General features: G+C 44.8%; 1 protein-coding gene and 1 pseudogene across 2 annotated transcripts in view; one reads left to right on the forward strand and one right to left on the reverse strand.

Moving 5' to 3' along the window:
* DCUN1D4 (defective in cullin neddylation 1 domain containing 4) overlaps positions 1 to 5,633 on the reverse strand; it is a 77,854-nt gene extending 72,221 nt beyond the window's left edge. The window contains exons 1-2 of one of the 2 annotated variants that reach the window (XM_004579108.3): positions 5,536 to 5,633; positions 5,302 to 5,362 (exon numbers count right to left, since the gene is read on the reverse strand). In XM_004579108.3, coding sequence (XP_004579165.2) covers positions 5,302 to 5,362; positions 5,536 to 5,541 — 67 coding nt within the window. In that variant the 5' untranslated portion in view covers positions 5,542 to 5,633. The remainder of the gene's footprint in view (positions 1 to 5,301; positions 5,363 to 5,535) is intronic. The other variant, XM_058670108.1, reaches the window with a different exon arrangement.
* Positions 5,634 to 9,647: 4,014 nt separating this feature from the next.
* Positions 9,648 to 9,742, forward strand: LOC118760055 (U6 spliceosomal RNA; annotated as a pseudogene).
* Positions 9,743 to 16,008: the final 6,266 nt, after the last annotated feature.

The following is a 16,008-nucleotide window of genomic DNA, read 5'->3' on the forward strand; positions in this document are numbered from 1 at the left end:
AGGGACAAGGCTCCCGTGGATGCTGTGGCACCCTACAGTACCATCACATTGCTGAATAAACCCTTTCTCAGCACATTCAGTTTGTCACCCCAAATCTTCCTTTCCCTGTAAGCGAACCCCTTTTACTCTGCTGTCACTATGGTTTTTGTTTTGTCTTCTACTTAATTATTATTATTTTTGTCACTATGTTTTATTACTGGACATTCATTGCTAAATGTGAAACTTGAGCTAAACTTAAAGTTAAATCCTAATGAAGAAACTTTACACAACAAAGAAAAAAAAATAAGACCTAATATTAATGTCACATCAATCAAACTCATTGAAAAGCTAGATTAATGAGAATAAATTGAGAGTTTGAATGATTATAGAAAATTCCTGGAAATGTAGGAGGATGGTTTCCTTCTAAAGGAAACAGATGGTAGTAAATTATAAGGGATTCTACATGAATGGAGACGCCTATTGTGTTCCCATAATAAATGATTTATCTTCCTAGTACTTTGAAGTAATATTAACCTTCTCTGAAAGCGTCATTATTCACTTAGAAACATGTTTAATCTGCTGTACCAGAGGTGAAAACAAATGTTTTTAAGTATTACCCTTGAGCCAGCCTGGATTAACATTCAGACTCCACCATTTACAACCTTGAACAAGGTGTTATCTGGGCCTCAATTCCTTCTATAAAAATAAATAATTTCTTCCAGGAAGAAATAAGGGCTATAAACCAGATAAAAAATATAAGAGCATGAGTGACAGTGCAAGAGGAAAGCAGGAATGAATGCACGGGTGCCAGTTATGCGACACCTTCACATGTTTCCTTGGGGTTCTAAAGCAACTGTGTGAGAAACACATGTCTAATTCTTCTGCTTAAGGAAATTTCAAGTAAAATAAATCTGTACTTTTAAATTTTCTAGAAAATGCTGTTTTGTTTCTTTATGAAAGTAGTCATCATAGGTATCTCAGAAAAGCTAAGAATTTACCAGTTATAATTAGATTTGACATCAGTATTTCCATTTCAATTTCATTTAACAATGAATTTTTGTCACTTGCCTATATAAAGGAAATTTCATTTATCTTTTATTTAAGTTTCATTTATTTTTAAGACTATTTCTCACTTTCAGGATTTGTTAATACGTGACTACCAGGATGGTATTAATAAGTCTTTTTGTAAATCTTTTTCTCCAGCGCAGCTGTAAAATGTTTAGGCAGACTCTTCCTTTTTACATAAGGCCTTTTATTTTATGGAAATAACACCTATCTAGAGGATTAACAGTATTTGAATAAATATGTACTCATTCATTACCACATATTCTTCATAGAATTGGGTATTTCACCTTACTCCACAGTGAGCTAATCAAATACTAATGATGCTGCGTTTAATTTGATCTCAGAAGGTATAATTTTCCAATTGACTCTAAACAATGCCTGACCTTTACAGCGACTTCCATAAATACAGCATGGCTTCAATTACTTCAGCTAGTAGGGGAAGGACAGAAAGAATAACCATTTCCTTGGACAATGGCTTCTGGATGTTGTCAGGCTTTTCACTTCTCGACTTCTCCAGCTTGCCTCCATGAACACAATGCCTTTTTAACATCCCTCTCAGTGCAGTATAGGAGACCCCCATCCATCTCCAAACGTCGGTGGCTGCAAGGCAGCCGAGCATCTCATTATCTCAAAGTGAAGCATTCTGGGAGAGTGGATGGAGAAAGCAAAAAGCAGTAGGAAAAAGGGGAGGGAAGAGGAGGATGGGGGTTGTGGAAAATATATGCTCACTCACTTCCTTGAGATAATAGTGTGCTATGGAAATAAGAACTTCCTATTCTAGAAAGGAAGAGACTATAGGATGTCAAAACCCATGACTAAGCAGTTCAGACTCTACCACAGCTGCCTAGCCACCCGGTGCCTCCCAACACTCCAACCTGAACTTCCAGTTGAAGATACTATGGGAGCCATGTTGGTGAGGGGAAAAGCAATGAATCCAAATATTTAAGAAAAAAACTCATGGTTTCGAAATTGAAATAGAAAATAATTTGGATTCACAAGCATATTTACTCTGCAGATGTGCTGTGCATCCCTGTGTATACATGCAATACACAGATCACTAGCCTACCCTGTTGAAAATATTTTCTTTCAATTTAGGTTTCAGTTTTAGTTTATTATATTGCCTCAGCCCAGTTAAGTTAAAGTAAATTCCTTTTATATTTTGGGGTCTTAAAGAAATTATTCAAAAAGATGTTGCTGTATCTGAGGCCTAAAACCCACCTATGCCCACTCTTCTATCACCTCCTAAATTAAGAACTTCTAAATTAGACTTTTACTTGCGTTAACAAGTATTTCCCTTTTAACATTGAGGGGCTGTCGGGAATAGTTAGTGCTTTCTGTAATGTCTTACTGAGAGATTGGTTTCATTTTGTTAGCTTTCTTCATATGGCTGACAGCTGAGCCTGTGCCCAAATCAGGGACATTTTGTTGGGGACGTGGCAGGTAAAGCAGACAGTTTCAAACTGTGGGACAGTGGTAGAGGAGGGGCCCTTGGCTCACAGACAGCATCTCCAAGGAAGTATGAAGGTGTCAGACGAGGAACAAGAGACAGGTGCTCTTTGGAGAGGAGATGTCAAGAATAAACTGTTCCCTCTTCTAGGTTGTATTCCCTTCCAGTTCCCACCCGCGCACAGTCTCTCTTTGGCTTCTCTCATTGCTACTTTGACATGTGACAGTGTCATCATATAGACAGTTGAGAGCTATAACCTGAAGTGATTAAATCGTTAAGAAAGCTGAATGCCGTTCTCCTGGGCCTAGATTAGCAACCAGAGAGTGTGCCGTGACCGAGAAAGTCCCCTTCCTCGCAGCTGTGTCTCTGCCGAATGCACTGCCTGCTCTTCCACTTTGGACCATGTTCTCAGGCAACCCAAGGCCCTCTCCAGAACCCAGGCAGTCACCAACCAGACTCTTGGACTTCCTGGCCTTAGCTACTGTGAGCCAAAATAAACTTCTTCCCTTTATAAATTACTCAGTCCCAGGCATTCCATTACAAGCCACAACAACAGAAAAGAAAAATAATAAAAAAAAACAGGCAAAGTCATTCACAGAATGGCTTATCCCTTCATTTCCTGAGCGCATGAAAGCTCCGGGCAGCACTGGGAGTCCTAGAAGTGGCAGCTCTTGTGGCACTTGGCCTCTCAGCTTCCCTGCCTCACTCCTACTCAAGCCAGTTTATCCTGAAGGTCCAAGCTTGAGCCCGTGACTTCTCTTTTATCCTTTCTTTTAATTTTATTTTTAAGATTTATCTTAGGACCTGGTATGGTAGCCTAGTGGCTAAAGTCCTCGCCTTGCATACACCAGGTTCCTAATATGGGTGCCGGATTGTGTCCCAGTTGCTCCACTTCCCATCCAGCTCCCTGCTTGTGGCCTGGGAAAGCAGTCGAGGATGGCCCAAGGCCTTGGGACCCTGCACCCACGTGGGAGACCTGGGAGAGGCCATTTCAGCCACTTGGGGAGTAAATCAATGAACAGAAGATCTTCCTCTCTTTCTCTCTTCCTCTCTGTGTATCTGACTTTCCGATTAAGATAAATCTTATTTTTTTATTGGGAAGGCAGAAATTAGAGAGACAAGGTTTTGGGCTATCCTTGACTGCTTTCCCAGACTACAAGCAGGGAGCTGGATGGGAAGTGGAGCAGCCAGGACTCGAACCGGCTCCCATATGGGATCCCGGAGGATACAAGGTGAAGATTTATTTAGCCAACAGGCTATTACACTGCTCCCTTCTTTTATTATTCATGCCGTCAGCTTATAATCACTTTTTCTGACTTCAAGTCTTTCTTACCACAACCTTAGTCTGTTGTAAACCTCCACTCACATTTTATAACATCAGCACTGGGAAACAACTCGAATCCATAGATTGAGTGACAGGAATACTGACAAACACATAAGGACTGCTTGCATTTTACTAGTAGGTGTTGTTCTAAATCCTCATGTTAACCACTCCCCCTCTCCGTCTCCACACAGTAGTCCCATGAGGTACATGCTCTTGTAAAATGCATTTTGCATGTAGAGAAGTTTAAGCATAGATAAGCTACTTGCCGAAAATTACAATGAAACCCCAGCAGGCCGGCTGCAGATCTGCATGTCATTGTTTCTTGGTGCAGCACTTTGCAGAGGCTGGCTTGCCCTCTATGCACTTGCATCCCAGTACACACTGCACATACTTTAATGTGGCTGCTATACTTGTTTATCTAGTACCAGTAAGCAGTCGCATTTAACATAGAACTTGGGAGCCAAAGCCCATCTGTGTTCCCTCTGTTTATCATTAATGGCCACGTGAAACATTCTCCCCTGTTCCGAGGAATGTACCTTTATTCTGTTCCTTGTTAAATGGGTTACAGAATCCAGAAACAAGCCCACAGGTTGGGACACGTAAGAGAGGGGCCCTAATGGAGCAAAATCTCATGACAGTCCATGTGCAGCAGCTGTAACGGATGACGGGGTCCAAGGATGAGCTATACACTACTTGCTCCCATGCCTCCCACAGCACCATGTGAGGCTGTTGTCCCTTTACAAAGCTCCCACTTCCAGGTGCCCACAACTCCTGGTGGATGGCTCTCCATTTTCAAGGGAAGGCAGACTCGTTCATTCTCCAACCTTGTTCATAGGCTGAAGCTGACTGAAATCAGCTAGTAGGCTGAAGAGTTGGAAAGGGAGCTGCCAGACGCCAGGATTATTGTATCCTAGTGATTCTAGGCGGATACTGTTGTTTAGATGTCAGTTTCAGCGTCCCACAAAGGCCCAGGGGTTAAAAGCTGGGCCCCAGGGTGGTGCTGTGGGGACAGCATACAGACATGATCCTGTCCATGGGGATTAGGCAGTAGGCCTGGTGGGCCTTAGGTCATCAGAGGATTGGGAAGACAATCAGCTAGAGAGGGATGGCTGCCCAAGCCGCAGGCGGCTCCCTGCTTCCCGACTCACATAATCCTGCTTCACACATTCTGCCACCCACCTCAACCCTCCAATGTTGGACAGCAATACTGCATAGCTATTCTGTGTGAGTTATTTAGGTGTAGTGATGAAACTTGACTGACAGCACCAACCATGTGTGAGAGTGCCTTTGCCTTTTTACTCTCATGAAATGGATGTATTTCTTTTCTCCCCCTGCCTCCCTGGGTCACCCTCAGTCCAGGCTGCTGGAGCACCGAGCACCACTCAAATCCACAGAACAGCCACCAGCACAATCAACCTGCCTCATAGACCTTAAAGCTGCTCATATAACAGGACCTATGGATGTGCTTGCCCTTATCAAAGTGTACCTGTCCAGTGTCTCATTCCCTCAGATCCTTGTTGATGGCCAGCTTGCTGTTCTTGGATAAGCTAATTGAGAAGAAAATGCAGCTATTACTCCTTACAAAGATGTGTTCAATACAGAAAAAATTGAAAAAGACTCAACAAACATCTCAGCAATAACACCTAACATAGTCTCCAAGAGGCATTCTCACTCTTTAGTCACTTCTGCCTCCCCACCTTCAGCTCTCCCAAAATCTCACCTCCATGAAGCCTTCCTTGACTGAAGCTGCCCAGATTCATGTCCTTGTCCACCAACCACCTGCAGTGCCAGAATGGAATCTGGGAGGAGAACTAGAATCCAGACAACAAGGGGTGGAATTCTGAGGTTGGACAATCTGCAGGCAAGCCCATCACATTCTTTCATTTCCTAGGCCAGGAGACACAGACACCCAAGTGACCGGCCCAGGGCACCCAGAGTTGTTCCTGCTTTGTCAAACTCCTTTCTTCCTAAAGGACTCCCTCCTCTTTGGGGGAGTAGCTAATCCCATCATTTAGCGCACAGAGCTTTGATGGGGGTTGTCAGTCAAGCTGCCTACCTCTCCAGTAAGCATGTGACCTTGGCCAGACCAAGTAGCCTCCTTCACTGGAATATTCAAATGAGAATTAAGGAGAAGCACCAAATCCATGTACGAATTCATATTGCCAGAAATCATGGCTCCTCCCTCATAGAAAAAAGCCAAGAGGAAGAAACGAAAACACTCATTCACTTAACCTTTCATTTCATTCATTATCTATCAAGGGCTTTCCATATGCCACAGGCTTTGCCAGTCTATAGGAAGAACATAATGAGTAAAACAGATCATGATGCTGTCCTAGTGGGACTTACATGCTGATGGGACACATTTCCTTTTGAATATTTTTTTTTAGATTTATTTGAAAGGCAGTAACAGAGGAGAAGAGACAAGGAGAGAGAGGTCTTTCACCCACTGGTTCACTCCTCAAATGGCCACAATGGCCAGTGCTGGGCCAGGCCAAAGCCAGGAGCCCAGAGCTTCTCCTGGCTCTCCCACATGAGTGCAGGGACCCGAGCTCTTGGGCCATCCTCCACTGCTTTCCCAGGTGTATTAACAGGGAGCTGGATCGAAAGTAACACCACTGGGACTCCAGCATTGCAAGTGCCACAACAGAAGTCCCAAAACATTTCTTAAATAATCATGTGAGCACAACAAAACTGCCATTTTAGCAAGCAGGCAGAGGAAAATAGAGTTTTTCTGAGAGCATCTACCAAGGGGACCTGGCCCAGCAGCTGTGTTCAGTTGTGCAGTTTGTGCACTGAGTGAAAGAGCACAGATCATGGAGGAAGCGCAGCTGAAAGCCCACTTAGACCCCAGTCACCACCCCTGAGCCCTGGTGGGAAGCACTGTTTGTCTACCAGAAGGCCATGACATTCTTTCACACTGACATTGTCCACCCAAGGGGATCAGCTCCTACTGAATTGTCCCAAAAGCCTGAAGAGACCAGTCAAGACTCCGGGTGTGATCCACACAGGAACATGAGTGGTGGGAGAGGGCTTCTTCTGAGGAGGTGAGCTGAGTCCCGTGAATAGTGAAATGAGCTGGGTGTGAGTGAGGAACTTGCCAGGCCCCAGGAGCCATCCATTAAATGGCCTTGTGCTAATGGTATTTTGGTCCCCAGTTCCAGTGGCTCCCGCAGCCTGGCAGAGCTTCGAGGCCACTGATCTCCCAGCTGGCATTATAGTCTGTTGCCATTGTTCCCATTAGAATTAGCCACATAGCAGCTGGGAGAGTCCTAGCCACTGAACCAGGTTCCATCCAACTGTTCTTCCTACCAAGCCTGGGCCAATGCAGGGAGAAGGAATTGGTTATATGTGCCAGACCTTATTCTTCCATGATGAACACTCTTGCTCCCTGGAGCTTCCTTTCCTTTCTTTCTTTTTTTTTTTAAGATATATTTTATTTTTATTGCAAAGTCAGATATACAGAGAGGAGGAGAGACAGTGAGAAAGATCTTCCGTCCGATGATTCACTCCCCAAGTGACCGCAAGGCCAGTGCTGTGCTCATCCCAAGCCAGGATCCAGGAACCTCTTCCAGGTCTCCCACACGGGTGCAGGGTCCCAAGGCCTTGGGCCGTCCTCGATTGCATTCCCAGGGCACAAGCAGGGAGCTGCATGGGAAGTGGGGCTGCTGGGATTAGAACCGGTGCCCATATGGAATTCTGGCACGTTCAAGTTGAGGACTTTAGCTGCTAGGCCATGGTGCCGGGCCAGAACTTCATTTCCTTTTGAGCAAAGACTCCATCTTCAGGGCTTTAGTGACACTTAGGAAATAGACCATACATCCAGGTTTGGTGGACTCTGTGCTCGCTCACTGTGGCCAGGAGAAGTGCTGAAGGCTGGAGGGACGGGGTGCCTTTTCATATGACTCTCCTCACCCACGAAGATCACCTGTGGGTGTCTACTGTCCATGAGCGTTTGCAGCCTTGGAGTTGTGCTGATGTCAACAGGTGGTTCTGATTGGTCTACAACTTCGCTATTATTTGCTGAAAGGATTGATTTCACAATGGCAGGAGTTGGCAGCTTTTTACTCTATGTGCTTTGTGCCCAGTGGGCAGCCTTTAAGATCAGGTGCTTTCCAGGTCTAATCTGAAAGCCTATAGCAGAATTCTAAAGCTAGGTTTTGCTTTGTGCTTCATTTACATTAGGGCCTTCTTGAGGAATATCATGTAATGCAAAATCCTCTGTGGTTTTTATCAGCCCAGCTCAGTCTGCCTTCCCTTTAGTCTATGTATCATTCCCGCATTAAGGGCAGTCATTGTTCTGGGCAGATATCTCCAACTGCAGGACTTCAGACTGTGTCTCACACTGCTCCTGCTCTTGATGTTGTAAAAGAAGCTGGTATTAACACATTGTAATTAATGAATAAACTTAATAAAAAAAACTATTATAATCAAAAAAAAAAAGAAGCTGGTATTTAGGGCTTGTGTGGACCTCATGTCTTAAGTCAGACACTATTGACTCAAACTCTAGACAGTCCCTATGGGGGCTGCTGCCTACACCAACGTTTGGGAATAAGCATCACAGAATTAGCTTGCTTTTCTTTACTACATCTGGGGATCCAAGAGTTTCAAAAGATAGGATTCTTTGCCACAGTTCGTCAGATGGGAGGAGAGATACAAAGGTGGTGCATCTCTCGGAGCCCATGCTTAACTTTCATCACCAAGACTACAGAATTAAGCAAATCTGTTGAAGTCAGGTAGAGGGATTGCAAAAAGTTCCCCCATCTAGGTGTCTGGAATGAAGTCAAGTCCTGAATGTTGACTGTCACTCATCAGGTCTCTCTGCACAAGAATTCCTTATCTTTAAAAGAGGCACTGAGTCCATGCAAGTGGCTGTAACAAAATACCCACAGACCGAGTGTTTATAAAAAATAAAGATTTATTTCTTAGTGTCTGGAAGCTGGGAAGGGGCTGGAAAGTATAAGATCAAAGCATGCAGTGTCTGGCCAGGGGCCTCTTGCTGTCTTCACATGGCAGAAGTGAGAAAGGCAAAGCAGAAAAGCACTGTGTGCTCAAATGGTGGAAGGCAGGGCAAAGTGGACCTAGCTAGTTCGTGTTTTTAAATTTGCATCCATTTATTTGAGAGGCAAACAGAGAGAGAAAGAGAGAGATCATCTGTTGGTTCACTGACCTACACACCTGCGGGGGCCAGAGCTCGACCAAGGCCAAAGCCAGAGGCCAGGAACTCAATCCACATTTCCCACGTGGGCAGCAGGCACCCAATACATGGAGCCATCACTTGCTGCCTCTCAGGATCCACATTCACAGGAAGCTGGATCCAGCAGCCGCCTTCCCAAACCCTCTAATAATGATACTTAAGGGCCCAGTGCAATGGCTCAATTGGGTGATCTTTTAATTGAGGGTGACTGCAAGTGTCAGCATCCCCCTATGGTAACCAGTTTACGTCACAGATGCTCCACTTCCCATTCAGCTCCCTGCGTTTAGCCTGGGAAAACAGAAGAGGATGGCCTAAATACTAGGGATACTGCAACCATGTGGGAGACCTGGAAGAGGCTTCCAGATCCTGGCTTTGGATTCACTAAGCTGCAGCTGTTGTGTTCATTTGGGGAGTAAGCCAGCAGATGGAAGATCTCTCTCTCTCTCTCTCTCTTTCTCTCTCTCTCTTTGTGTGTGTGTGGATCTTCCTTTCCAATAGGAAAAAAAAACTTTAAAAAATGATACTTCATCATCCCCTAAGGGCTCTATCTCTGTATTATATTATGAGAGCAACACTCCATTCTAACTAGAGTATACAGTACTGCCTAACTCAGGTAGAGTGAGGAGGACTAAAACACAGTGCTCGCTTTAGCAGCACATATACTAAAATTGGAACGATACAGAGAAGATTAGCATGGCCCCTGCGCAAGGACTAAAATATAGACATGCATTATCCACAAGGGTGTCCACATACGCACTCCATGCTTCTAGAAGCTGAACCAGGCGAGGAATTGGATTCCCCCAGAGCCTTTAGACTTTAGACCCCATGAGATCCATCTTGGACTTCTGATTCAGAATGTGTACTATCTATGTGGGACTCTGTTACAGCAGTTGTAAGAAACTATCGCTTCTCGGCCTTTTGGCTAAGACAAAGTGTAGCAGTTGTAATAAACTAATACGGTATGTAAAGTACTAATCCCAGGACTCAGTAAAAATTCCATAAATTGTGAAAGCTGAGCCTATTGTTTTTAATTCCTCTCACTCTGTCTCTTCTGCTATAAATGGCAAAACTTCAACAATACAGTTTAGATTTGTAGAAACTAATGTTTGCGTGATTGTTTGGGCCACATTACGAAAGCAAGTTAAAGCAGGTGTAATCGTGAAGCAAAGGTGTTTACTGAGCCTTGGCCGTGGTTGAGAGCAAACAGGGCAGCTGACCTGAGGCCCCAGAAGAAAAGCTGATGTTCCTGCCCAGGACTTTACATTGTAAGACTATGGTGCCCCAAAGGTACAAGAGGAAATTAGTGAAAATCTAATTGAAAAAAAAAAACCCTGAGAATCCAGTGGCAAAGAGAATGCAGGATGGCAGAGTCCAGCATGGGGCGGAAGTATGTGGAGAGCATGGTGCCAACAGCAACATGCCAAGCAGAGCCCTTCTGCATGGTAGGAGCTTGATGACACTTTGGACTGTTTCATGCTTGAGCTAGGTTTTTCAACCTTTCCAGGCACCCTGTGAGCTCTCAATTCTCTCCCATGGAGTTTTTCATGTGTGTAAGTTAACTAGAGCCTGTTGTAGACATCAAAGAAATGGCCACATTCCACAAGATAGTTCAGCTTCAGGGTCAACTAGCTCTAGGACCCAGAACTCAATAAGACATGCTTTTATGTCTCCTTCCATCCAGGTTTTCAGTTGTTTTATTGTACTGATGGTTTTTGTTTGTTTGTCGTATTGCACAGTTTCCATCTTGTAGTTCAGGTTCATTCCTTAAAATGTGTCATCTCAGCACAGAATTCTACTTGACAGGACGTAAATTGCTTGTTTGTAGCTAAGTCCAGCAATATGGTAGGGGATGAAACAAAATTGTCTAGGTCTGAATCGTACGCTCTCTTCTGAGGTGAGGGCATTTTATACTATGATTGGAGGCGCCAAGAGAACAATATGAAGCTAATAGGGAAGTGGCAGTTGCCCTCCCCCGACCATAAAATGTGTGTTGCTTCCAGAAGAGCAGAGAAAAGGACATTTTTAAAAAGATTCATTTATTTTTATTAGAAATGCAGGTTTATACAGAGAAGGAGAAACTGAAAGATCTTCCATCTGCTGGTTCACGCCCCATATGGACACAATGGCTCAAGCTGAGCCAATCTGAAGCCAGGAGTTTCTTCCAGTTCTTCCCCACGGGTGCAGGGTCCCAAGACTTCAGGCCATCCTCCACCACTTTCCCAGGCCATAAGCAGGAAGCTGGATGAGAAGTAGAGCTTCTGGGACAGAAACTGGTGCCCACATGGGATCTCAATGCTTGCAGGGGGAAAGATTAGCCAGTTGAGACATCATGCTGGGCCCAAGGAAAGAAATATTTAGCAAAAATTGTTTAAATCTTCTTTATAATTGATTTTATTGTTCTATGATCAGAATATATTCATTGATCAAGTAATAATTTTGTAGCACTTATTATGTACAATGCACTATGTTATACTCTTGGGACTTGGCAACGAATAAAACAGTTAAAAAATCAAATATGGAAATTCAAGGAGATTCATCATACTTGCAGATTTTAAGTTTACCACAAACCTACAATAATTAGTTCAGTATAGTATTGACACAATGTTAGATTTATAGATTTATGGAATAAAATTCAGAGCATTGAAACAAAAATGTGAGTATTTATGGGCAATTAATTTCCAATAAGAATGCCAAAACAATTTGAAATGAAAGGATAGTCTTTTTAACAAATTGTACTAGGACACCTGGGTATCCTCAGCCTAATGATAAAGTTGAGCTATTACTGCTGCCTCATGCCATATGCAAACTTAACTCAAAGTAGAATATAGACCTAAGTGTAAGAGCTGAAAGTGTAAAGGTCTTTATACTGAATATCAGAACAAGGGATGGGTCACATTAGGCAGGGCAATGACACTGACTAGCATGTGAGAGAACCAGGTCTGGAGATAAATTTTGTGGGGAATATGTGGGCCAAACCTTATGGAATTAAAAGTCCCACTGGTTAGCTCAAGAGTAAGGGTGGTGATGGCTGAGCTAGGTATGGCAATGGAACCTACCAAAGGGGATTGAGAATAGTCTGGGCAGGTCCGGTCTGCAGCACCCACATGAGCATCCTAAAACAGGGTGTGGGGCAGGCCAGGTGGCAACCTTAACCAGTTCATAAAAGGCCAAGATGGAGGGGCAGGCTATGCCAGGCAAGGGCCTAGCACCTGCTGGCATGCATGGGCTCTGGGTCTGGGAGTAGGCCGAGTGGGAGAACTTGGAAAACTACCCTAGTAGCTAATAGCTCCTGCTGGTGAGTACATGGTCCAGGCCTAGGGGTCAGGCAGGCTGGGTAAGGTAGCTCCAACTGTTGGCAAATTTGTGCGTTGGTTTTGGAAAGGAGAAGACAGGACAGGACCAAGCAAACCTTAGCTCACTGGCAAGTGCAGAAAACAGGGGAGAGCACAGATCATGCCAGGCAAAGGCTGTCATACCTACCAGTTTGCATGAGCCAAGGATAGGAGCAGACCAAGTGGGCCAGGTTCCAGTACCCACCACTGAGAGGTGGGACTGGGGAAGACCAGGTTAGCCCTGACTACAGCATCCAAAGGCAAAGGCCAAGACACGGGAGGGACTATGCCAAAATGGGTCACAGCAACCAGGCTGGGCCAGTTCACATCACCCTCTGGCAAATCTGAGCACCAGAATGGAATGTGGGTCAGGCCAGGTTGGGCCGCAACACAAGCCAGTTCACATGATGGCCAGGACTGGAGGCTGGCTGGGCTGAGCTAGGCTGTAGCCCCAACTAGTATGAGCTGGAACTGGGGGTGGGCCGGGCCCTGCCAGGCTACAACACCTACTGGCAAAAGCCGAGGTGAGGCAGGCCATGCTGGACTGGACCACAGCACCCAAACAGCACACATGAGTTCCTGTGGAGAGGGGGTAAATATGGTGGTGGGGCTATGTGGGGCTCCACTGCTGGGCCACCCCCCCAACACTGGTGAGCATCGGTTGGGATGAGGGCAGATCAGGCCAGGCAGGGGTACAACTCCTGCTGGCCTCATGTGAACTGGATCAGGGAAAAGCCAGGCTGGGTTGACTCTTCCTACTGGTGCATGTATCAGCCAAAGTGGGTGTGGGTTGATTGGGCTTTGTCACAGCATCAGCTGGCAGATGCTGACACAGGGGGCAAACTCTATCAAGTTAAACTGCAGAACCACCATGCAAGATTCAGGATTGGGAGTGGGCCCAGTGGGAAACATTGGGCACCTTCTTCTTGGGTTGCCACTCCCATTGGAGAGCATGAGAACAAGGACTGGGACAGGCATGGCTAGACAGAGTGGCACCCTTCAGCGCGTGTGTGGGCTGGTTGGGTTGAACTAGGCTTCAAGGCCCACTGACATGTATGACAGCTGAATGGGATGGGGGACAGACTGAACCAGTCTGCTGTACATATTGGCAAGCATGGGAATCAGGGCAGGGGGCGGGCCTGCTGGGGGTTATTGCGGACCGCTCCTACTAAGCCGCAGCTCCTACTGGTTTGCGTTAGGACTGAGTGTGTGGTGGGCAGGATCGGGCTGGGCTGGGCTGCAACACCCATGGGTTTGTGTAGAAGACGGCTGGAGACAGAACTTACCCAGCAATTGCAACTACCAGCATGTGCATAAGCTGATTTGGGCTTACCAGACTGTGGCAGATCCTGTATTGGCAAGCACACACAAGAATCAGGTCTGGGATCAGCTCAGATGAAGTTTCTCAGATGAATTGCTGGACTCAGAACTCCAATCATGGAGAGAATTGCAGGTTCCATGGTCTGACCATGGAGTGCATGTGTCAGAGCTGGGCCTCCTCAGTGGCTTAGATGGAGCAGTGGACAGCATATCCACATGTACTTGGAAGGTATGGCAGTACATTGGAGTCTGTAGATCACACCTAGTAGAGAGGACAGAACAAATGGATCAATTACCAAAGCCAAGTGTTGGTTGACAGTGACTAAGTAAATGGAGGCTCCTAAGGTGGATTATGTTAGCCAGTGGATTTTGGAGAGATTTCCTCATGCTTGGAGTGACACGATCAGCAGTAATTCAAAACTGTTGAGCTATCAAAACCTCTTGAGCAGGACTCTCAAAGCATGCCCCACACCGGGGACCCTGGGGTGTTGACAGCTGGCTATCCTCCATCCCAAGGTATAGAGACATTTGAGGGACTGGGTGGGGCTTCTCCCTTTGTCTCCCCCCTTCCCCAAGATACAAGAAGGAAAAAAGAGAGAATGTGAAAATAATGGTCTCACCCACCTTCCTGTAGCCCTTGACCCTATATCACCCTAATCAACTATGTAAAAATCATCAACTGTGGTTATGCAACAAGGTGGAGGAATCTACCATGGTGGGAGGGTTTGGGGAGGGGTGGGGAGAATCCAAGTACCTATGAAACTGTGTCACATAATACAATGTAATTAATGAATTAATAATAATAAATAAATTTTTTAAAAATCATCAAAACAATAATAAAATAAAATAAAATAAAAATAGCTTCATGGAGCATATATTCCAAGGGGAGATATGGAAAACAAGAAAAAGTTATCAATAATTATATTTCAATGTTGCTAATGATAGAACGGAATGAAGAGCAGGACATTTTATAGAGAGGGTGGTTTCTCCTCGTGTTATTATTTCCTACCTGTGTACTAGGTCTTGGTATCCAGCAATTAGGAGTACATGCTTATATTTCTGAATTTAGACATCTTGCCTGGAAAAGCAGTTCTCTATCCTTTACTTGAAAAGTAATGTTCCGGGCCCGGCGGCGTGGCCTAGCGGCTAAAGTCCTCGCCTTAAAAGCCCCGGGATCCCATATGGGCGCCGGTTCTAATCCCAGCAGCTCCACTTCCCATCCAGCTCCCTGCTTGTGCCCAATGCATTGGGACACTGCACCCGTGTGGGAGACCTGGAAGAGGTTCCTGGTTCCTGGCTTCGGATTGGCGCACATCGGCCTGTTGCAGCTCACTTGGGGAGTGAATCATTGGACGGAAGATCTTCCCCTCTGTCTCTCCTCCTCTGTGTATATCTGGCTGTAATAAAATAAATAAATCTTTAAAAAAAAAAAAGTAATGTTCCAGGACCTTGCAAGTGCCAGGATCCTGTATGGGCATTGGTTGGTGTTCCAGCTGCTCCACTTCCCTTCCAGTTCCCTGCTTGTGGCCCGGGAAAGCAGCAGAGGATGGCCCAAAGCCTTGGGATCTGTGTCTGTGTGGGAGACCCAAAAGAAGCCCTTGGCTCCTGGCTTTGGCTCTGCTTAGCTCCAGCTGTGCAGCCACTTGGAGCTGAACCAGTGGATATAAGAGCTTTTTCTCTGTATCTCCCTGTCTCTGTAAATCTGCCTTTCCAATAAAAATAAATAAATCTTTTTTTTAAAAAAAAAGAAAAATAATATTCCTAGGAGTTACTTGTTTACACAGACTTATTAAGATTAGGAGTGGGACAATAAATGGCATAGGCATTCATGTATACAGGGCTCTAACCAAGTCTGTCACTCAAGAAAGTTAGAACGCAAAGGAGTCCTAATTAACAATGTAAAGATTGTCAAAAATATAATAAAAATCAAATTAGAAAAAAAAGAACGCAAAGGAGTAAAATCACTTTTAATATAAAGATAATTTTGAATGTTCCCAATTTATCTAGAACAAATAGAATGAGAGAACATATTTGAAAATCAAGTCAGAATCTATTAAAAAAAAACTCTTACAATTCAAACCAAAAAACAAACCCAAATTATAAAATAGAGAAGAGAATTAGATAGACATTCCTGCAAAGAAGATACACAAATAATCTACAAATAAAAAAGATGATCAGCATCATTAGTTATTAAGTAAAGGCAAATCAAAACCACAATGAGATGCCACCTTACACCTACCAGGATGGTTACAATTCAGAACAAAAACAAAAGCAGAGCATCACAACTGCTAGAGAGGATGTGGGTAGATGGGGCTCCTGATACATTTCTGGCGGGAATGTAGAATGT

This window comes from Ochotona princeps, chromosome 11 (genome assembly GCF_030435755.1).
Source record: "Ochotona princeps isolate mOchPri1 chromosome 11, mOchPri1.hap1, whole genome shotgun sequence".
Classification (NCBI taxonomy): Eukaryota; Metazoa; Chordata; class Mammalia; order Lagomorpha; family Ochotonidae; genus Ochotona; species Ochotona princeps.